The 22,836-nt window shown below is 40.2% G+C and overlaps 1 protein-coding gene across 5 annotated transcripts in view; it reads right to left on the reverse strand.

Annotated features, from left to right (window-relative positions):
* CYFIP1 (cytoplasmic FMR1 interacting protein 1) overlaps positions 1 to 22,836 on the reverse strand; it is a 126,344-nt gene that overhangs the window by 12,807 nt on the left and 90,701 nt on the right. For all 5 annotated transcript variants that reach the window (XM_038410472.2, XM_043493384.1, XM_038410457.2 and 2 more), the window contains 3 exons: positions 15,194 to 15,337; positions 8,257 to 8,347; positions 1,284 to 1,414 (listed from right to left, as the gene is read on the reverse strand). In XM_038410472.2, the coding sequence (XP_038266400.1) occupies positions 1,284 to 1,414; positions 8,257 to 8,347; positions 15,194 to 15,337 (366 nt within the window). The remainder of the gene's footprint in view (positions 1 to 1,283; positions 1,415 to 8,256; positions 8,348 to 15,193; positions 15,338 to 22,836) is intronic.

Genomic DNA, 22,836 nt, shown 5'->3' on the forward strand with positions numbered 1-22,836 from the left:
GAATACAAATCCAGCATATTGTTATTCCTTTTTAGATACCTGAGAGGCACTCAGATTCTATTACAATAGGAGATCACAAGTACCCATACACAGAGAACTAATTACCGCCTTCCTCCAAAAATCACTAAGCAATATCTGGAGCACAGGATAAAAAGATTACTACATGGTATAGAGAACAGTGTATTGAAAATATTGCAACCACAGACAGCCAACGTAGTACAGATGGGATTTGGAAGTTGTATCTGTTTTCACTGGTATAATATTTTCAGATGCACTCTCCATCACATGGAGTTCCAAGGGAGCATGCACAAATTCATGGTTGGTGCAGTGCCATCTCACTGACATTCAATAACCCACATAGGAAGAGCAATGGCATTAACACCTGAGCTATGATTGACAGTATATGAAGAAACAAGGATTTAATTTTCTGCTTTCCCTAAATGAGTTTATTTCAAAATGTCCACTAGAATTGCAGATGTTAGAGATGGGAAAAACCTTTCAAGCCTAGTCCACTCCCACTGCTAATGCAGGACTGTGCAAAGCAGTAGGTTTTCTACATTTTTTCCCCAGTCAAGTGGTAAATGTCCCAAGCTATGGGGACTACATACTTTCTTAGGCAGATTATGCCATGTTTCATGGCGAAAATGATGTACTAGATCTAACAACAAAACATGAGGCAAAGAGTTTTACCAAATGTGTTCTTTTAGGCTCTTGGATTTTTACATACAATTTCAATAGCTTGTGTGATTAGTGCTAGCAGAAGATAATATAAACCATATAGCCATGATTACATTTTAATTTTAAGTAGAGGGGCTTATATTATGTAGACAAAGAGAGGGTACTCCTTGTTTGTGAGCCAAAGCTCTCTTCTGATTATTTCACACTTTTATTCTAGGACTGGTATTCCCTACCTTCTCCGTGTCCATCTGCTACCACTGTGGCAATTTGCCTTTCCTTGTGAAGATAAAATGCATAGACCCACCCCAACCACCCATAAACTGGACAGTAAAGAGAGCCAAGAAAGAAGTGGAGCTGGCACTGTTGTCCTCAGTATTCAACTATGTCCATACATTGGTACCAAGTCTGAGCTTTGCAAGGCTGTAAGAGAGAACTCACCAATGTTTCTGCACCCAGAAGATATTTTTTCTAAAGGGAGATTTTTCTGCAATTGCAGAAAACTTTCCAACATTATGTCTGTAGTTTTCGCTTAAGGCATCAATGAATGATTTTTGAAGAATGTTTTTAGATACATATGGTGTTAGAGTAACTTCCTAAGCACCTACCAGACTCTGTTCGATGAGTAGACAGAAGAGCACAGCATTTCCCACTTCCCGCAAATTCTGGAAACACACAGTCTTCAGTTCTGCATATTCAACAATGTCCTTCAGTTGATGGTGGAAAAATTCCAGGATACCTGAGATGTGTGTGTGTATATGTATATATTTAAAAAAAAAAAAAAGAAAGAAAAAAGGTGAAAACCTTTGAGCAGTCAAGGCTAATTATTTCAATAGTTATCACATATACATCTATTAGCTTGCTGAAATCAGCTGATAAAAAATCTAGTTAAGTGGATAAAATCGTACGGAGCTGAAATAGTTTTCCCTTTACCAAAACGGCAGATAGTGGGGTGAGATGTGGAGTGGAACAAGAGGGAAAAGTTGACGTAGACATCAAGTCCCTCACTGGCTCACTGAGGATGAATATAATTGTAGAGCTTTGTACAACTTTTTTTCTAGTAGCATCTTAATGCAAGGAATGCAAGCCATGTCTACAGAAGGCGGGGGCAGGGGGGTAGGAGAACACATGGAACTGTATCCAGCAAGGCAGTGACCCTGAAAAGGATTTGGGATCATAGTGGTCAAACAACTGAAGATGCATTCCCAGTGCAATGCACATTATATCTAATTTGAATTTGTCTGACTAACTTCCAGCTATTGGTTCTTGTTGTGCCTTTTTCCGCTAGGTTAAAGAGCCCTTTAGGACTTGGTATTTTCTCCTCACCAAGGTACTTACACACCATTATCAAGTTACTTTGATCTTCTTTTAATAAGGGCTAATATTTTGTATAATAAAATAAAATACTGGGTATTCTATATCCACACCAAGTAATAGAGCTCCTTGCAGCCACTCTGAAAAAAAAAATCTGCTTCCCTTGCACAGCCCCAGGCTCCATAAAGGATATGCTGTTAAAGGAGTGTGTGTTATAAACAAACATTTAGCTGGATCCCATTTCACATGCTGCTATCCTTCACCTGCACTTGAAATTATGGCTTAAGAGCTGCATATTTTATTACCTATTTTAGTTTATTCCAGTAAAAAAACCTACAAGAAGCAAATAAGACACAAAAAAGGGTTTGCTGAAAATATTTCTAGTGTTCAGTTTTACATGATGCTTAATAATAAATCCCTGAAAGCTTATTATGTTGTTTTGCCAAACAGTGAGCTTGTTTTTAATCCATGCTCTGGATCTACAATTTAGAGTGACTACATGTCCCCGAGCATCAGGAATGTCCTGCTTTTCAGGGCCTGGCCCAGTTGGTTTTACAAAAATGGTTTTGTCCCAGATTTTTTTTTTTTTTAATAAATTCCTGTGACCTGAGACAGTGAAACTGTCAGCAGGATGTCTCAGGGCAAGGACTACCTCCAACTCTCCTGTCACACACTGCCACTCTGCTCTCTCATCACAGTCCCTGCCATGGGACTTCCCAGAGACATACCACACACACACACACACACACACACACACACACACACACACACACACACACACTTGAATCAGCTTCCCCAGCCCCGAGTCAGACTCATCCTGCCTCTGGCAAGATGGAGGAATTCAAATTCTTGATTGATTCAAATTAGGGTGAAACTTTGTAAAACTAATTTTAATATTTATGCTACTGCAATTTTAGATTAAAGCTCTTTATGAATTAAGTTATAAATGCCAGAATGAGCATGGGATGAGGGTGGTTATTAAATGAAACTACCAGTATTCCCCATATGCAATCACCACCTTACCCAGAGGGTGAACAAATTCCCCCTGCAGCTCTGACTATGCAAGTCAGATGGTATGGAACCACGAAACAACAATTGTACAAACTGCAGTATCTGCCTGAGATCAGAGCAGAAAATATCTTCAAGTTTTGGCTAGTGCTTCAGTGACACCAACCTTTATCTACATCTGACCACATCATAAGAAGTAGATGTGTGGCTTTTGGAAAAGATTAAGCAATTAATATACAACAAAAAAGGAGGAAACCTTTCTAGGAGCCTTTAAAAAAACCTCAGATCACCAAAGAGCCCTGGCAGCAGCAGTCTTATTTCTTTGTCTGCAGCATTCCTTCTCCCCACTGCTAATTTGTGAACATAAATGCAATATGCACATTTGTAAATTACTGAATCATCTGAATATACACAATATCCCCAAGATAAACACATTTAATTTTTTGTCCAGGCTAACAGTAATTTTAATTAAATCCCTTTATTTGTACAAGGCTGGGGAGGGTAGGTGTAATTGGAAGTATTTAATGTTATTCATACATATAACCTCTGCAGCTGTCTTACATCACTCTCATCAGAAACAAAGGTTGTTTGATATAAAATGTATTTCGTAAATGCAGAGGATTATCAAAGGATTAGGCCCCATCTCTGCTTCCTAAATCCTATCTCAAAAGAGCTCACATGGCAGAGTTCACATTTCAGTGATGTGGTCTGGCTTTCTAAATTAATTAGCACACAGATTAAGTCGACATAGGCAATTTAAAATGGGTTGGGTTTCTCCATTTAACGTTACTTTTCCTTTTCTATAAAACTATCCTGGTTCATAGCTAAAAGCTCTGATCAACCATGTCCCAAAAGAACACAAAATTTGCCACCTATGGTATGTTTAAAGTATAGACTAATGACATTTGTTCTTTGAAAGAACTAAGCTGGGCCCTATGATTTTCTGCACAGTGCCTGTTGGGTTTTTATTATTAAATGAAATCTCTGCTGTTCATTATAAAATGCCTCCTAAGAAGCAGGGTGCTATGGCATAACCTTTAATTTTACGTTCTCTCGTAGAACTTTTAATACAAACTCTGCCCTGACCATGCAAAGAAATACACACACACTTAACTTTATGTGCTTTGTGTCCCATTGACTTCAGATGGATTATGCTCAGCGCACAAGATCAAGAACATGTACTTGTTCTTGAATGATCAGGGCCTGCATGCATTACACCCACTGGTTATTGTATTCACTGAACAAAAATTATGTTATTCTGTTTTTCATATCTAGTAGATTGCTTATTGTCTAGCCAAGGCCATTTTGTTTTTCATCTGATGAAAATGCTGTTTCAATTTCTGCCTTGTTTTCTGACAATTAATTAGAATATTTTTTTCCCCATCCAGTACATATAGAGATTTGAAGGCCATCTCCAAGGCAATCAGCTTTCAAATGACCTCAGGTGAAATTCTTTCATTTTCCTTTCTGCAATGAAATCTCAAATTCAGAATACTAAACACTTGAAAATAAAGCTTCATTTTGGTAAGTAAACTATCAGACCTTTCAAAGAGCCTTCCCTTCCTTCTCCCTACCTCCTCAACAGTCCCTGCCTTCTCCTGCCTACCTCAGAGATACATCCCCTCCCCAATACACTCATGCGAGTACCCTGTGGGCCCCTGCCTCCCTCCAAATTCCCTCCCCAAAGGAGAGTCTTCAGAGTAACCTACAACATACTTCCTTCCAGTCTCACTGCAGCAGGCTTCCAGTGAGCCTCCTCCTCCCATCCTCTTTCCCACAGCCCCCAGTTTGTTAAAAAAAAACCCAAAGAACCAGTTGCTGTCAAAGCCCTTCTGCTGCGTCCTGGAACTCCAGCATTTGTGCACTCAGGGCACTTTCCCTGAAGAGGCAACTCCTCAAATTGCTGTGGGAGAGATTTCACCTGGAGTGAAACATTCCCAAATATTTTAAAGGACAGAAAAAACAGTTTCAGTGTGATTCAGGGATTCTCTTAGGTCGTATCTTGTCCTAAGCCAGTTTTTGCCTCTCTGACTCCATTTTCACATGCATTTTCAAATTTAGTCACAAAATTTGACACACACCTTTAAAAAAAGTTTACTCCAATGCAATCTTCAGGTGGTAATTTTATTTATTTAATAATAATTTTTTAAAAGTCTATCCCCTCTCTCAGTTTATATTTTGGAAGGCTCCGTCTTTACCCCTCCCTCCCTTTTTAAATCTTTTCCCCTGCAGGTTCTCCAGCAGTAGCACAAATCTAACCCTATCACTGCAGCAGTGCCTACATAAGCATGTTTTTTTCCCCGATTCCCAAGGACATTTTAGCATGGCTAGATGATCAAAAACAACTGTAGTCATATTCAAACACTAAAAGAAATTAGTGATAGAAAAGTAAAAGATAAATATGGGACAATTATATTTCTAAGATGACAAACATAAATAAAATATGCTTAAATATTTACTGGACAGAGTTCCTTTAAGAACTTGACAGCTACTGCAATGTCTCCCCCTCACCTCCAAAATCCTTTAGTTTAATGCAGACATAAAAATATTTATCTAAAATACAGGATGAGTAAGTTGCACACCACGTAAACACCGTTTCTATGGAAACAAAATCATTGGCAAGGAGGTCTCTTGAACTCAGCTGCCCACATCTCCATCCTCTGTTCCTTTTAGCGTGGATAAACAGTCATTAAAAATCCACAAGGACAGACATGATTGGAATTGCTCAAGTCCTATATAATTAATGGCGTCCAATAAAACGTTCCAAATGAAAACTCTGAGCTGTGTAATGTAATTAGGGTCTTATTAAGTGTAGTTAGATAGAGAATGATGGCTATTCATATGTAGATGTGAACTGGGAAATAGATTCTGAATTGATAAATGTGCAGTTCTTTGAGCCAGCCCAAATCCTTATGCATTAAAGCTTTGGATCACAGCAGCAGCTTCGGTCTTTGTGGCTGAGACAATGAGAGTGACGTGTGAATGAGTTTATACCAGACAACTAAAATAGCAGCAGAGTGTCTTCAGTGATGCCCATGCGTATGGCTAGTATAGTTGCCTATTTGTTTAAGGTACTTGTGCTGAGAGCTGTACGAGGTGGAGGAGTGAACAGTGCATAGAAGTTATGGCCTAATACCAGGGGTGGCCAACCTGAGCCTGAGAAGGAGCCAGAATTTACCAAAGTACATTGCCAAAGAGCCATAGTAATACATCAGCAGCCTCCCATCAGCTCCCCTCCTGTTTCCAGCACCTCCCACCTGCTGGAGCCCCACCGATCAGCACCTCCCCATCCCTCCCGATCAGCTGTTTTGTGGCGTGCAGGAGGCAGGGAGGGGGAGGAGCAAGAGCACTGCCGGCTTAAGGGAAGGGGTGGAGTGGGGACAGAGCCAGGGGTTGAGCAGTAAAGCACGTTGGAAAGTTGGCAACTGTAGCTCCAGCCCCAGAGTCGGTGCCTATCCAAGGAGCAGCATGTGGCTCCGGAGCCACAGTTGGCCACCCCTGGCCTATACGCTTCCCTCCACTAACGTGAGCCAAGAGGAGCAAAACATGGAAGAAACTGGTGTGGGGAAGGGTGGCACAGAAGGGAGAGGACAGAGCAGTGACTGTACGGCACACGTCCCTCCCCTTTCAGTCTGCTGGGTTAGGGCTGTGTAGGCCAAAGGGAGGAAGAAACGAAGTTTTACAGGCTGGAGAGGGTTGGCTACTGTCTGCAACATTTTCTCCCCACAGACAATAACTCTGGTTCCCCCTTGTCACACTAAGCTTTCTCCTCCTTCCCACCAATGAGGGTTGGGGCAGCAGCCAACAGAGATCATGAAAATATAGTATGGTTCCAGAAGGAGCAATGCTACTATTGGGGAAGAGGATAACACAGGGAGTAATGTGGATGCCCTGAGTCTGCACACAGGTTTTCTATTCAGTTTCTTATACCACACCCATCACCTGTGGTTTCCAAGCACATTCCCGTAGTGCACTGAGGAACATGACTAGCATCTGTTTTACGAGGTTTCTCCTTCTTTCCCCCGCAAAGGGAAGATGACGTTATTTTTTCTAAATGTATGCTACGCCATGGTTTTTTATTAGTGAAAACCAGGTTGAGGAAAGGCACATGGCACTTGGAAAGGAAAGTGCTGAGGTTTGAGAAAGTTTAGCTCCAAAAGAAGGCAGCTCTGTCTCCTACACAAATGAGTTTTACCCTTTCTGAGTTTTACTCTTCCTGTAGAAAGAGTCCTGAGAAGATTTCTCCAAGGAGCCCAGGCCACTTCTTCCCTGCTGCTCATTCCTTGGGGCAGGAGGGACCCCGTCCCCAAAAAGAATCTTCTGAAGGAATCTCACCAAGGTGAAATTCAGCTTCCTAATCCTTATTCAGGCTTTCCCACATAGAAGCCTATGTGGCTCTATATATGGTAGCACCGATTGCTTATTGCTAAATCCAGGCACAAAGGACATCTAAACACTTCAAATTTTTATAATGGTTATTTGATATGACTCATCCAGTTCTATGCTCCAGAGAGAAAAACAGGAAGGAACACTTCGCAAATCTTTGATTTGGTTCAGTCTTTGCAATGAAAGTTAAATATGCAATGGGAAGCAAAATCAACCTCATTCCAGTTTAATAAACCTAAGTAACACAGAAAAAATAAAAGAATGCTCAAAAAGGTGGATGGCAAATATAAGGATTCATTTGTGTTGTTAGAAGTTGTGGAAAAGGGGTGTTTGGGGGTAGGAAAGCCGTTTCAAAATTGGAATCAACAATATGACAAATACTATTAGCAATTAACTCTCTCTTTTATGGCATCCAACTTCCAGAGTAGCTTCTTCTCCTGCAACTACTGTGACGCATTAAATGGCTAGGACGCCCCCAGCAAACCTTAAACTTAATTATTTGCAGAACTATATCCCAGTTTGCACTGAGTACTCCTTCGAAGATTGTCTAATACACTGTATCTTACATCTGACAAGGACAAGAAATGAGCAGGAAACTTTTCCGGAGAACTGGGAACTAGATTACAGAGATTTAAACAGAACTGCTATCTGAGATTGCCAGGCAGAGAACTCTATGCAAGTATGAAAGATAGCAATAGAACATTTGGAAACAATTCCTATTCTGTCCCAACACACATTGCTCAATGGCTATTTGAGAGCAAATAATTTACAATGAGATGTACATACATGAATTGTTTATAAAAAATATACTGGAAGCCAGGAATTAATGTCCTCTTATTAATACAATGGTGGTAACATCAAAGGTAAACCAACCTGGAGAGCCATATTCATGTCTAGGTAATCTACAGATTTTAGGCATCACTTCCATCAAGGTCTTCACATACTGAAGAATTGTGCCCTGCAGCTGAGGGAAGACAGACATGCATAACAATATTATTGTTGTTGAACTAACAAAGATGACATTTATGCAGTTCATTCTACATATGAACTGAATATGCTCTAAAATCTTATGTTTCTTAACTCTGTATGTCCTACAGTTCTTCCTATAATCTTTGCACTCTTAAAGAAACAGCTTTGCACTCTAAAAGAAACAGGAAGTGAGGAAGTACAACAGTTCTAATGAACTCTTCAAGTGACTATTAGTTACCATTTCACAGTTTTTAACCAAAAAGCCCAAACCATGAAGAGCAACTGAACTGGATGACAGCACAGAGCCCTGATCCTGCCAGTGATCCTGATCCTTAGGTACATAAATAACTTTATGCAGGCAAGTAATCCCAGTGACTTCAATGTGACTACTCGTGTATGTTAAATTACTCGTGTGTGTGAGGGGTGGCAAGTTTGGGGTCTAAACGTTCACGCTGTACAAATGTATTAAAACTGAATTGGTCATAGGTATCGAAGACAAACATATCGCTTCTCCCAACACATTTTTTCCTTCACTGTATTGCTAATTTTTGACTTAGAAAGGCTTCAATTAAAAAAAAAAAAAGTTGCTGGTTTAAAGTTTCTATCATAAAATGATCAGAGGAGTTCATATCTGAGCATGTTATAAACAAATGTGCATTATTTAGATATTATTAACCACTCTCAGTGTGTGTTACAGTGGCAACAGCATAATAACCAAGGCCAACAGAAAAATCTTATCTAGGAAACAAAGGCCCAAAACATATATAAAAAGTTACATTATTCATTCATTTATTTTTTAAGGTTACAAATCAAGCACTTATGAGTTAGGAAATGCCAGAATTAAGGATGCCCCAGCAACATGAATTCAGGCCCCCTTGTGCATAGGTACTGTGGTTCTGTCTTTAATTACATTATCACATACCATTCAGTACACAGATCTCTCCTCCCATCCAACCCCAGATCTCAGCCTGTCTCTTAATATCGTCTCTTGGGTATCTTCTAATTTGGCCAAAACCAAACTTTCTCATCTTCCCTCCCAAAGCTTCTCCACTTACCCACTCTCCATTGCCGTCAACACCATCACAAATTTGGTGGTTGTTCTGGAGTTTCCCCTCCCTTTCCCTTTCCCTTGCCCAACACCTCCAAGGCCATAACCAAATCCCACTGCTTCTTCCTCCTCAACATCTCCAAGATCTATCCTTTGCTTTCCATCCCCATAGCCAAATCCCTCATTCAGGCTCTCAGCAAAAGAAAGGATGGTCCAGTGGTTACAGCACCAGCCTAGGACTTGGGTACAATTCTCTGCTCCACCACAGAATTCCCCTGTGAGCTTCAGCAGTCACTTAGCCTCTCTGTGCTTCAGTTCCCTCATCTACAAAGTGGGGATAACAATGCTTCCCTACTTCACAGAGGGGTTTTGTGAGAATAAATGTATTAAAGATTGTGAAATGCTTTGAGATATATAGATGAAAAGTACTATATAGGAGTGTAGAAGTATTACATCCCACCTTGCTTAGAGCAACATTTTCAACTTTGTCCCCTGCCATCCAAACAAAATGCAGCCACTATCATCATCTTCCTTATCTGACTAGATCATGTCACTCCCCTTGTCAAATCTTTCCATCTGTTAGTGCATCAAGTTTAAGCTTCTTGTCATTATCTATCCCACCCTACTCAGAGGTACAGTGCCTGTGTGGTTAAGGCATTCACCTACAATCCTGAAAGTCATGAGCTTAAGTCTCACTCACTCACACACAGAAAGGCCACCTCCAGTTTACCCAGCTGCAAAATGGGTAACTGATGCATCGGATTCAAACTTTTTTCTTGGGACCCAGTTGAAAATTGTTGAGGCCCGCGACACAACAGAGCTGGGAATGAGGGGCTCAGGGCCGAGGCAGAGGGTTGGGGTGCGGGGGTGAGGGCTGCGGGATGGGGCCAGGAATGAAGGGTTCAGGATGTGGGAGGGGGCTCTGGGCTGGGGCAGGGGGTTGGGGTGCAGGAAGGGGTTTCAGGTTGGGGAGGCTCAGGGCTGAGGCAGGGGATTGGGGGACAGACTTACCTCTGGCGACTCCAGATCAGCAGCGCAGCAGGGGTGCAGAGTCAGGCTTCCCACCTATCCTGGCACCGCAGACCACGCTGTGCCCCAGAAGCAGCCAGCAGCAGATCTGGCTCCTAGGTGGAGGCGCCAGTGGGAGTGCGAAGCCGGTGCTTGGGTTGGGCGCAGTATGAGGAGCCCCGTCGCCCCCCTTCCTAAAAGCCGGACTCGCTGCTGTCCGCAGAACAGGTATCAGAACAGGTAGGCACTAGCCTGCCTTAGCTGGGCAGCACCGCCAACAGGATTTTTAATGTCCTGGTCAACGGTGCTGATCAGAGCTGCTAGCATCCCTTGGTGCTGAACAGTGCCTTGCATGCCGCGTCCCAGTACTGAGTCGTGACCCGAACGTTGAAAAACACTGGATTAGGATAGTCAAAGGCAGTCAACATGATGCCGGCCACATCACCATTGGCTGTGAAACTGACACGCCTTAACTGCATCAGCCCAATAAGCCATTGGCGCAGGGGAACTTTGACCTCCTGTGGTGAAAACTGGCATTGTCCCCAAACCCTCTGTTCTACCTGTTTCCAGTCTTGTCTGCCTGCTTGTGAACTTCTCACACATTCCCTCCCTGCCATCTTCCATGTGGCCTCCTATATATTGGTGTGACTGGTCTGAGCTCAACTGCAGCAACCTGCTCCTCTTCACATTTAAATCCCTCTTAGAGATCCATCACTAGCATGCTGCCTTCAATGAATCAAGCTGACTTGTCAAAAAATGGTTTCTTCCTTTCCCCTAACTTTTGTCTGTCCTTCAACTGCCAGGTCCTCTACGCAGGAGCCATTCCTGCTTAAATACCAATAAGTGTCTCAAATGTTGGGGAAATATTATAAACAAATAATAATAACAAAATATTAATTATGAGGACAGATTCTTAATAATGTAGTTATCCATGTAAATATCACTAGACTGGTGGTTATACTTGACATTTATAGGTGGAGCAGAAAGGTTGAGAGATCAAGACTTTTTTTTTTTTAAAGTTTAAAACTCCACCACACATTCACAAACTTCTGTAAACAAAATGCCACAATATTTGTTATTTAAAATGCCATTAAATTTCTACTTGGTTGGCTCCCCACTATCACTTCTACTACACTCAAGCATCATGAGAAAAATTTTAGAACAAAAATCCTACTAAAGAATTAGTCAAATAAATGCAACCATAAACTAAATAAGAGTTCTTCTCCTTAAAGCATTTCCTCCTTTCCCTTTGTTTGACATCCTACATCAATCACCTTGCTTGATTCCAATGACAGCAATAAAGTCACTGGGTTATTTTAGGTTGTAAGCTTGATGAGGCAGGAAGAGACGACAGAAATACCACGGTGGTAGATGTAGCATGGAAAAACAAAACACACCTGCAAATTCTTGTCTTATGCCTATAAAGTGCAATGCACGTTTGTACAGAATTTTTGGCTTTATACTTCTACATGCCCAACAACAGGCAATCCCCTCCCAGTTACACAAAGGGCCATCTATAAAGATAAAAAAGAAGGTTGTGTGGATAACTTCTCTGACATATGGTCTGAACACTAGTCTAAACAAGCTTGATACTGTGCATTGCTAGATCAGTCTTAAAGAGTAAACCTTCCTTGTTATCTAATACTTGGTCAGCTGGCAATGACAATATTACTGAAAACCCTGAAAAAAGGGAAGGCAGAAAAAATATTTCAGCTGCTGCTCAAATACGCTAAGAAATTTAGTAATCAGAACACAACTAATTTGGAGTGAATTTAGCTGGAACAGCTGTACTTCATTTTTCATACATGATTGTCCAGGCTCTACCAACACACTCTCTCCAAATATGACTATCTAAAAACATTCTTCCTATAGAGAGAAGTTGGGATATTTAAAGCAGTCTAGAGGATTTTAGAAACACACCTTCCATTAATTTCAATGGACGATCTAGGGGACTTAGACACATACCTTCCATTGAAACTAATGCAAGATATGTGTCTAAATTCCCTAGACTACATGGATAATCTAAACCAGAGTTATCTTTCCACAAGAATTTCTAATTTCCCCCAAAACAAAATGTTACAGTATGCATACAGCTGACATTAAAGCAATTTTACTTCACGTTTTGAATCAAGGACCTTATAACAGGAACTGTCTCTCATATTTCTGTGTTATTCTAAAAATCACTTCATATATGAATTGGTTTTTGGGGGGTAATTTTTCACTTCAGTTTTAAAGAGCTGTATTTTTTCTCCCTGATTTTATCATTGATATGAGGTACACTTCTGTAGTGTAGTATAATTTTTTTTAATTGAACACTAATTATAAATCTTAGTATTTGAGGAAAATGGAAGTCCACTATATCATCATAAAACAAACCAATAAGCAAAAAAGGTAAAAAATCTTTACAAATTATGAGGTAAAATTTATATGTGGCGCACACTGAACACTATTGCCTTGGTATTCTAAAAAAAAAAAAAAAACCCCCAACAAATAGGTCCACTGCAGAAAAATGAAATATGGTATCTCCACTGAGGTTTTAGGAAGCCCCTAACTTCCAAAAGTTGTTATTTCTCCATCCCCACTGTCATTAGAGGGTGATCCCAGCTCAATCAGCAGGGCATGTCTAAAAAGCTATGTGGCAGGCCTCTTTCTGCAACATGTCTTGTTCGAAATATCTAGAGAATTAGCTTCAAAATTTATTCCCAAATCCCTCACATGTGACTGAAGCAGAGATATGTTAAATACCTATGTTTGTTTATTTGTATGCTAGCAGCAATAACCAACAGGAAGTCTAATCCATCCTCTTCTAAGAGCTATTCATGAACAATTATAGCAATTTGGAAGTAACTTTAAAAGTGATTTTCTCCTATTGGGGAATTACTCTTTCGGAAGTACTCAGATGGCCCTAATCATCCTAGTATTGGAATGCCACATAATTTTAATATGTTTATCCCAGGACACCTATGTGAGACAAGGAAGTGCTATTAACCCCTTTTACAGATAGGAAATGGGCACAGAGAGGTGAAGTGACTTGCCCAAGTTCACACAGGAAGTCTAACAGCACACGACTGGGAACCCAGTCATCCCAAGTCCTTTGCCTTCCTCTTTTTTATTCCTGGAGAATTCTGCGCCACTGCACGCATGCAAAATTCAAGTCCCCCACAGATTTCTTTGCTTCCCCGCAAAAAAAACAACTTTCTGATAGGGAAGCAAAGGGAAGCCGCAAGACGGTCATGCAGCCTCCTCAGCAGCATGGGTGAGTCATTATGGGCACCTGGGGCAGCCAGCGGAGAGGTAAATCAGCTGCTAGTCCTGGCTGGGCTGGGGAGGATGGGTCTTCCTCTACCCCTGCAGACCCAACCCCAGAAACCTCCCCTAGCTGCAGGAAGCTGTGCACCTCCCACCCGCTTCCAGTCCCTACTGCTCCTCAGCTGTGGGGGGAAGAGTCACTGAATGGGGAACTGCTCACCTGTCCACCCAACACCCATATATCCAAGCCCAACCATACCCAGACTCCCCACTGAGCCTCACCCATCCCCCTGCACCCAGCATCCCATACTGAGCCCCCCACACCCACTGAGCCTCATCCTCTGTATCAGGAGCCTGCCTGCATCCGGACCTCCACCAAGCTCCTCCCCCTTGCATCTGGACCCCTACCCCTGCACCCAGACCATCTCCTGCTGAGCCCCCCACTTGAACCCCCACCACAACAAGCCCCACCTCCCTGCACTTAGACCACCTTGTATCCAGACCCTCACTGAGCCCCAACCAGCTGCACCCAGATCCCCACCTCACCACACCCCATTCCCCAGCACCCGACCCACCCACTAAGCCCCCACACACCCAGAAGCCCATCCCCCCAAACCCAGACCCCCTCACTGCTGAGCCCCACCACCTTCACTAGGACCCCCCTGCAGAGTCCCATTCCCCCTGCATCTGGAACTCCCAAACAAGCCCCTGTGCATCCAGATCTCCCCCACATCTGGACCCCTGACACCCAGACTGCCCCACACAGAACCCTGTCACCCCACACCTGGATTCCCCCCATCCCCGCACAAGGATCCTGCTAGGCTGAGCCTGCTTGCACCATTCCTGGATCAGAGGCCAGAGCTTGGCATGCATGCAAGACTCTGCCCCTCTTGCTTGCTATCTTTGTGCGCTTGGCATGGAGGGGCAGGGCCCCGGGGTGTTTTTGGGGCAGGCCTGACCCTTGCACTGCGTCAGAGTTGGGTGCAGCCTCATCTCCAAGTCTGTGTCCCGTGGGTAGGGTGGGGGTCTGCAGGGTGATCTCCCACCTCCATGCAGCCAGTGACCTGCCTGGGCTCCCCATTGCCATAGTGGAGCCTCCACATTTATTTATTGACTAATAAAATATGCAGAATTTTGTGGAATTTTAAAATATTGTGTGCAGAATTTTTTTTTTTTTTTTTTTTTTTTTTTTTTTGCACAGAATGCCCTCAGGACTATCTTTTTTTGAGGTCCTTAACTGTAATTGCCAATTAACAGCAATTTTAGTTTAGTGAACTAATGGAAAGCTCATAAAAGTCAGGGAAAAGTTAATAGTTTAGGCTTATGCTTCCATGGACAACTTAGCTAATGCAGCTTTTTAAAAAGGTTTCCATTTCTTCCTCACACATTTTATAGTTGCCTAAACACGTTTAATAGGATAAATGCAACATACTTATATTTAGATGTACTTTCCACTGCACATAAAACATTTCCCCTCCATTAGAAGCAATCAGGGGAGGTGGGGGGGAGAAAGAGAGAGAAAAGCTGTTAACATACCAGGCTTTTGACCACCTTCAGTAATTCCTCCATTACCACAGCGATGCCCTGGTACCCAAGGAGCCTGCAAATGACTTTAAAGTGAGGGGGACCAACAAAGTTCCTGTAGTTGCTATAAATGCTGGAATATGTCAAATTCAAAGCCTGATGGGAGAAAAAAAATAGCATCAACAAAAATAACTCAATTCCCTGCACTGTCATAGAAATCTCTCATTGGATACAATGTACTTTACTTTTTGTTCAATATTTTTAAGTAGGGCTGTCAATTAATCACAGTTAACTCATGTGATTAACGCAAAACAAATAAACTAGACTAAAAACAGTCACAATTAATCACAGTTTTAATCGCACGGTTAAACAGAATACCAATTTATATTTATTATAAATATTTTTGAATGTTTTTCTATATTTTCAAATATAATTATTTCAATTTAACAGAGAATACAAAGTGTACAGTGCTTGTTTTATATTATTTTTATTACCAATATTTGCACTGTAAAAGAGATAAACAAAAGAAATTGTATTTTTTAGTTCACCTCATACAAGTACTGAAGTGAAATCTCCAAATGTAGAATTACTTTGTTTTACATAACTGCATTCAAAAACAAAACAATGTAAAACGTTAGCGCCAACAAGTCCACTCAGTCCTACTTCTTGTTCAGTCAATCGCTAAGGCAAACAAGTTTGTTTACATTTACGGGAGATAATGCTGCCCACTTCTTGTTTACAATGTCACCTGAAAGTGAGTACAGGTGTTTGCATGGCACTGTTGTAGCCAGGATTGCAAGATATTTACATGCCAGATATGCTAAACATTCGTATGCCCCATCATACTTCAACCACCATTCCAGAGGATGTGCTTCCATGCTGAATTTAAATTGGTAGTCTGTTATTATTTAACAGTGTGATTAAAAAAAATAGTTGTGATTAATCGCAGTTTTAATCATTTGACAGTGCTATTTTTAAGCATATTAAAATTATACAGAATTAAGACAGAACTTTGCCTCTTTAGCTCTAATATACAAGATGAGTTTCAAAGCTTTCTTTTAAAACAGAAGACATGACTGACTAAAATGTTCCTTAATAAGCTGACTGTATTAAATGCTAATTGTTGATGACTGGACATCTTCCACTTACTATTTATACTACCACTATAATTCCTCCTTCAATTTTATGACTACACCATGTTAAAAGGGCACAAAAGTGGCTCAAGCTAATATCTCAGTGGTTCTCAACCAGGAGTACATCAACTCATCTAGACATTTGCTCAGTTTTACAACAGGCTACATAAAAAGTACTAGCGAAGATAGTACAAACTGAAATGTATACTGCTTTATATACTAAACACTGAAATGTAAGTACAATACTTATATTCCAATTTATTTATTTTATAATTATATGGTTAAAATGAGAACATAAGCAATTTTTCAGTAATAGTGTGCTGTGACACTTGCGTATTTTTATGTCTGATTTTGTAAGTAAGTAGTTTTTAAGTGAGGTGAAACTTGGGTACACAAAACAAATCAGACACCTGAAAGGGATACAGTAGTCTGGAAAGGCTGAGAGCCACTGATCTAGATTACCAAACATAAACTGGAGCATATCCTGGTACTGTAATTTCACTTACAGAACATTTGAGGGGGAAAAAAATCAATAGAAACTGTTACGGTTTCTATTTTATGTTGTCTCATGTAACTTCTGAAGGCTCGAGTAAGTAAAACCAGATTTCTAAACTTAGTGATCACTACAACTAATTGATAAAGGTTCTCATTTGAGCTCATAATATCTATAAATGGACATGTGACACAGGCTGACGGAAATTCTTTTGTCAATTAATATACAAGGCAAAATCCTTAGCTGTTCTCTATCAGTGTTTTTTTCACCTCAGTCAATATAACTATGTAGATTTATACCCTCTGAGAATCTGGAAGATGATTTCACATTGGGGCTCGGATGAGAGATAGCTGTCAAACTCCACTTATATGAGAGAGGCAATATTTGTAGCATGGAGAAAAGCAATCATAGGAAGTGGCAGAGATTATATCGGTTCCTTCTTTCACAGGAGCTTGCCCATCTTTTGTTTCTGCAGGTTCTGTTGGATCTGCTTTGCTTCTCCTCAGTATTCACTGCTTGTAAGACATGAGTGCAAGCTAGTTGTACTATTAAATCCTGGGCTGCTCAAAAAGCAGCTGTGACCAAGGCCTGGTTTACACATATAATTTTGGTTGGAATAGCTATGTTGCTCCAGGGGGTGAAAAATCCATGCCCGTGAGCATTGTAGCTATGTGGACCCCACCTTGAGTATAGACGCTCTTATCACCTAGGGAGGTAGTGTTGCTATACCAACAGACAACCCCTTCTGTTGGGGTAGGCTGCATCTACACTATGGGGTTATGTTGGCATAGCTATAATGCCATAGCTGTGCAGGTATAGTCCTCATAATGCAGACATGTTCCAAGAGTGCAACTAGGGAGAAGAGCGTGACCTCTCTCTGATATGGAGCCCACCACAATTATTCATGCCTTTGCCAGTCAAGACTAGATTTTTGTAATATGCTCTCTGTGGCTATACAGTGAGGCCACTTGGGAACTAAACTAATAAGCAGGAAGCTGGATTCCACCAACTTTTGAACAACTGTCTACTAAAGAAAAGCAGTTACTTGTCAGCATTTAAAAACGTGCAGCTGTTGTAAATTTATACGCTATAAAACATATAAGACATAACATGGCCAAGTTAAATGTTGGTATTGGAACCTTAACTTCCCATTTCCAGACTCTGAGTTTAACAGAGCAACTTTGTATTTAATATTATAAAATATGCATAGAAAATATCCAACAAGTTAACATTATTTCAGCTAACTATTACAGAAAAAGAGTTACAACCAGCCAAGTATTTTTGTACTCAGGAGATCCAGAAGTTTCACCTTATTTTTAATGTTATTACATTTCTTCTGCTCAGGGAGCTGTCTCCGCTAGAGTGAACAGACTACACAGTGAAATATGTCCCTCTATCATATTTTAAATTACAACTATTGACACCTGTTACAGATTGCATATTTATAATGATGGGGGGATATATTCTCAAATTATTTAGCCATTCTTTTTGTGAACTCAAACTGCAACAGATGTTTGGCAGATTATCAGAATCCATAAAGGACACTGCTCTGGAAGAAGCTAAAAATCCTGTTATTAGATCACAGCTGATTGAAATACTGAATTCTAAATTAACACTGGCTGGCAGAGAGCCCAAAACTACAATTAAATATTAAATGCAAAACTGCACAAACACATGCAGAAGTAGGGACTGGGAAATCAAATGGCAATGGTACTAGTAAAGCTTGATGAATGCTTAAACAATATTTAATTTTACAAACCATGGTACTCCTGATTTATGCTCTTATTTCAAGTGTAGCTGGCTTGCCGCAGCAGCTTGGTTCCTGGGCTATTTTCTTGATTTGCTGTGTCCTTGCAAGAATAGGTACCCTATTTATGATTGCTAAAATAACGTATGACAGGAGATGACTCAATAAACATTCAAGTAAGAGAATAGCTGATGGAATATCCTTTATCTCTTTTCTATTTAGGTCTTTAACTAATAAGACAGGTCTGTAATGGAGCAACCTTAGCCTACAAGTTTGTTGCCTTTTGATACTGATGAAGTACAGAGTTTATTTTCCAAAACGTTTCATAAAACATTAAACAGACTTTAAAAACCAAACACAGATGAATGCTTCAGTATACCGGATACTATAAAAAAAATTATCCCTAAACGCAAAAGCTTTATATTTCACAGTAATGATTTTAATTGTTGCATTCATTTGTTCTTGGGGTTTACAACTTTGTAGACTTTGAGTAACAAAAATATCTGCGCTACAGAATATCCCAGTGTAGAGACAATTTTCCTTTACCAAATTATAGAGTATTTTATTATTCTACAGATGTTTAGAGTGAGGAGAAAGGGTACAGCTGCATACTTCAAGAAAGAGAACAGTTATGAAAAAGCAGGCACTAAAATATTCTTCAAAAAAACAGGCAGAGAATCAGAAATAGCCAGCCTACAAAAATACCATATTTCCCCATGAATATTTGGACATTTTACATCGAACATGTAAAGCAACTTGGAACAATCCACCGGTAAATGCTGGATTAGTGGCGCACTATAAAACATTGACAAGGGATTATTTAAAAAAAAATAATAAAAAAGTATTGCAGAGGAATACAAAAAGACTAACGCAGAAACCTGAAACACCAAAGTTCTCATTCATCACTGGAAGAAGTTTGCCTTTTTTTAAGCTATTGCTTCCCCCACATCCTCTCACTAAAAAAAACGAAAAACCAAAACAAACAAAAAAAACAACCAAACCTCCTGTTCTGCTGATGTCACAGAAGTGCTAGCCTTATTCACTCACAGCATCACTGAAACAAGCCTAGGTACATACAGAGCAGCATGTAACTGGAGTGCTCATATACTATATTGTCCAAGAGGTAGCGAGTGAGAGAATGTATGTCTTTTTTCCTGCATGTTCTTTAAAAACCTAGGCAACAGGTTACTTAGACAAGATGTGTTCATGTACGAATTTAAGTAGAAGAGAAAGAAACAGTGTCACCAGCATCCCTGGAGAATAGAATTGCAAGTGGCAAGCAACTAGAATTTTAGTCCAGAGAATCTGAGAGAGAAAACTGGCAAGTACAGATCGTGAAGGAAATCACCTACACAAAAGGACACAGAAAATCTCATTTTTCAGTTTTGCAATCTCTCCATCTGAAAATCTTATTCTAAGGATTTATATCAGGAAGTGAAGGTCAGTAAAGATTTTATAATGAATAAAATACTAAAAGTTAATTTTTCAAACATTAGGATACGTTATGTACATTACCTCTAAATAGTAAAATTTAATTAATGCTTGGTAACAAAACAAAACATTGTGATTACATTTAAAAAATAATAAAAAAAAACAAAATTCTACTCAAATAGCTCTGAGAATGAGATGATGGATTTTAAATACGATCAGGCAATATTTAAAAAAAAACTTTTTACTTAAAATGTAATTAACTAGGATCTATTTAACTAAAACTTAATATGGGACTCGAGCAAATCGATGCTCTGATATTATAGTGTAGACCACTGTATAGAGACCTAAGAGACTTAAGATGGATGGCCAAGTTTAGTATTATAAAAACCACTTTAGTCTGTGGTGTGCCCCCATCTGTTTATCCAATGAGTTTATTCAATGGCAAACTCATTTCTTTGAAATTGATGCAGCTATTTCATTGCCTATATTTTATGGCGGTTAGAAAGAAGGGCACCTACATTCTTGAGGGGTGGGTTGTTTTGTTTTTGTTATTTTTTTAGAACTGCCTATATAATTTAGATGGGTGTGTTGGCATTTATATTTTAAAAATATGTTTATTGTTGTATTGTAGATGAACATATGCCTTATATTCTTCCCAAATAAGCAAAATACACAAACTGCAACTGAGAATTCTGAGAAATATGTTCCCACATATGAGTAGCAGTTTTGTTTTTTTTTAAGGACTATAGTGCTTCATTGAAAATGGTGCATAAGGTACAGTTATTTTAATGTGATCCTAAGATGGGTAATTTTTCCAGTGGTTTTTCCAACTAAAAAAAAGAAAAGTAGGCAGACATGTGTACTACCTCACATAAACTTCAGAATATCTACTATGTCAGAATTTTATAAGCTTCCATTCTCAGAAATTTTCCAGTACTAAATTGTTATTTAGACAGGAGACAGAATACATTACATCCACAATATGAAATAATATGTACACACTGTAGTGAAATCACTAATCTTTTATTTCATAATCATTGCTAAAGTCATTTATGCTAGTAATTTAGCATAAACATTTAAAAACACTTAAGTGCTTAGTATATGTCTACACTGCAGCCAGGAGATGTGAGGATACAGAGGGCCCTAGACAAATTAGAGGATTGGGCCAAAAGAAATCTGATGAGGTTCAACAAGGACAAGTGCAGAGTCCTGCATTTAGGATGGAAGAATCCCATGCACCACTACGGACTAGGGACCGAATGGCTCGGCAGCAGTTCTGCAGAAAAGGACCTAGGGGTTACAGTGGACAAGAAGCTGGATATGAGTCAACAGTGTGCCCTTGTTGCCAAGAAGGCTAACAGCATTTTGCGACGTATAAGTAGGGGCATTGCCAGCAGATCGAGGGACGTGATCGTTCCCCTCTATTCGACATTGGTCAGGCCTCATCTGGAGTAGTGTGCCCAGATTTGGGCCCCACACTACAAGAAGGATGTGGAAAAATTGGAAAACGTCCAGCGGAGGGCAACAAAAATGATTAGGGGACTGGAACACATGACTTATGAGGAGAGGCTGAGGGAACTAGGATTGTTTAGTCTGCGGAAGAGAAGAATGAGGGGGGATTTGATAGCTGCTTTCAACTACCTGAAAGGGGGTTCTAAAAAGGATGGATCTAGACTGCTCTCAGTGGTAGCAGATGACAGAACGAGGAGTAATGGTCTCAAGTTGCAGTGGGGGAGGTTTAGGGTGGATATTAGGAAAAACTTTTTCACTAGGAGGGTGGTGAAGCACTGGAATGCGTTACCTAGGAAGGTGGTGGAATCTCCTTCCTTAGAAGTTTTTAAGGTCAGGCTTGACAAAGCCCTGGCTGGGATGATTTAGTTGGGGATTGGTCCTGCTTTGAGCAGGGGATTGAACTAGATGACCTCCTGAGGTCCCTTCCAACCCTGATATTCTATGATTCTTAGTCTGGGTAGACAGACTCGTGCTCACTCAATTGAGCTAGTGCGCTACAATCTGCAGTGTACTCAGGTACTTACAGGAATGATTCCCAAGTTGCTTAGATGTTTTTGAAAATTTTACCCTCAGAAAATATATGCCTGAACAAAAACAAAGTTAAACTTGTTTGCAGAAACATAAAATTATGATGGTCTGCTAAGATGGGATGAACTAGCTAACTTTGAAAAGTAACACTTATCACAATTTTCTCAACACTTTTTAACATATCTTATTAAAAAGTATTTGCTGCTTCTTATACTGCACACTATTTTACTTTGGTCATGAAAACCAGAACTTTCGGTTAAATTATTAATGGAAACAGTTAGATTTTTTTTTTTTTTAGTATGTAAAGTACTAGCCTGACAGATAATAATGTAAATACAGTTCAGGACACACATTTCCATTTAGTTACAACTTCTTCATTTACAGCATTACCAGGATTAATCATTTTTACTATACAAAGATTAATTACCCCCAGCAAGTACACATGATGTAACCTGTGCTTCACTTTTTGATGCTAGCTTCCATCTCTGGGCTGGCAGTTTGGCTGACCTAGAATGACGATAAAGGAAGCCTAAATGTTGCTTGCCATGATAGTTCTATCATACTTAGAATAGACTAGTAGGAACAAGTTCAGCAGGGCTGTCCAGAACCAAGACTACTAATTGTGTTTCAGATGTTATTAATATACCGTTGATGCAGTCGTTCCTTAAGGAATGGATACAAATGTGAGTCCGTATCAGCAGGAAGGGGAGAGAATACAGGGAGTAGGGAAGTGTAACAGATAGGGAATTTTTAGAAAAAGGGGATGAGAAGAACGGATTGCCTACCGACAGGCTCATGCTCTGTTCTGGTT

Source organism: Dermochelys coriacea, chromosome 1 (genome assembly GCF_009764565.3).
Source record: "Dermochelys coriacea isolate rDerCor1 chromosome 1, rDerCor1.pri.v4, whole genome shotgun sequence".
Lineage (NCBI taxonomy): Eukaryota > Metazoa > Chordata > Testudines > Dermochelyidae > Dermochelys > Dermochelys coriacea.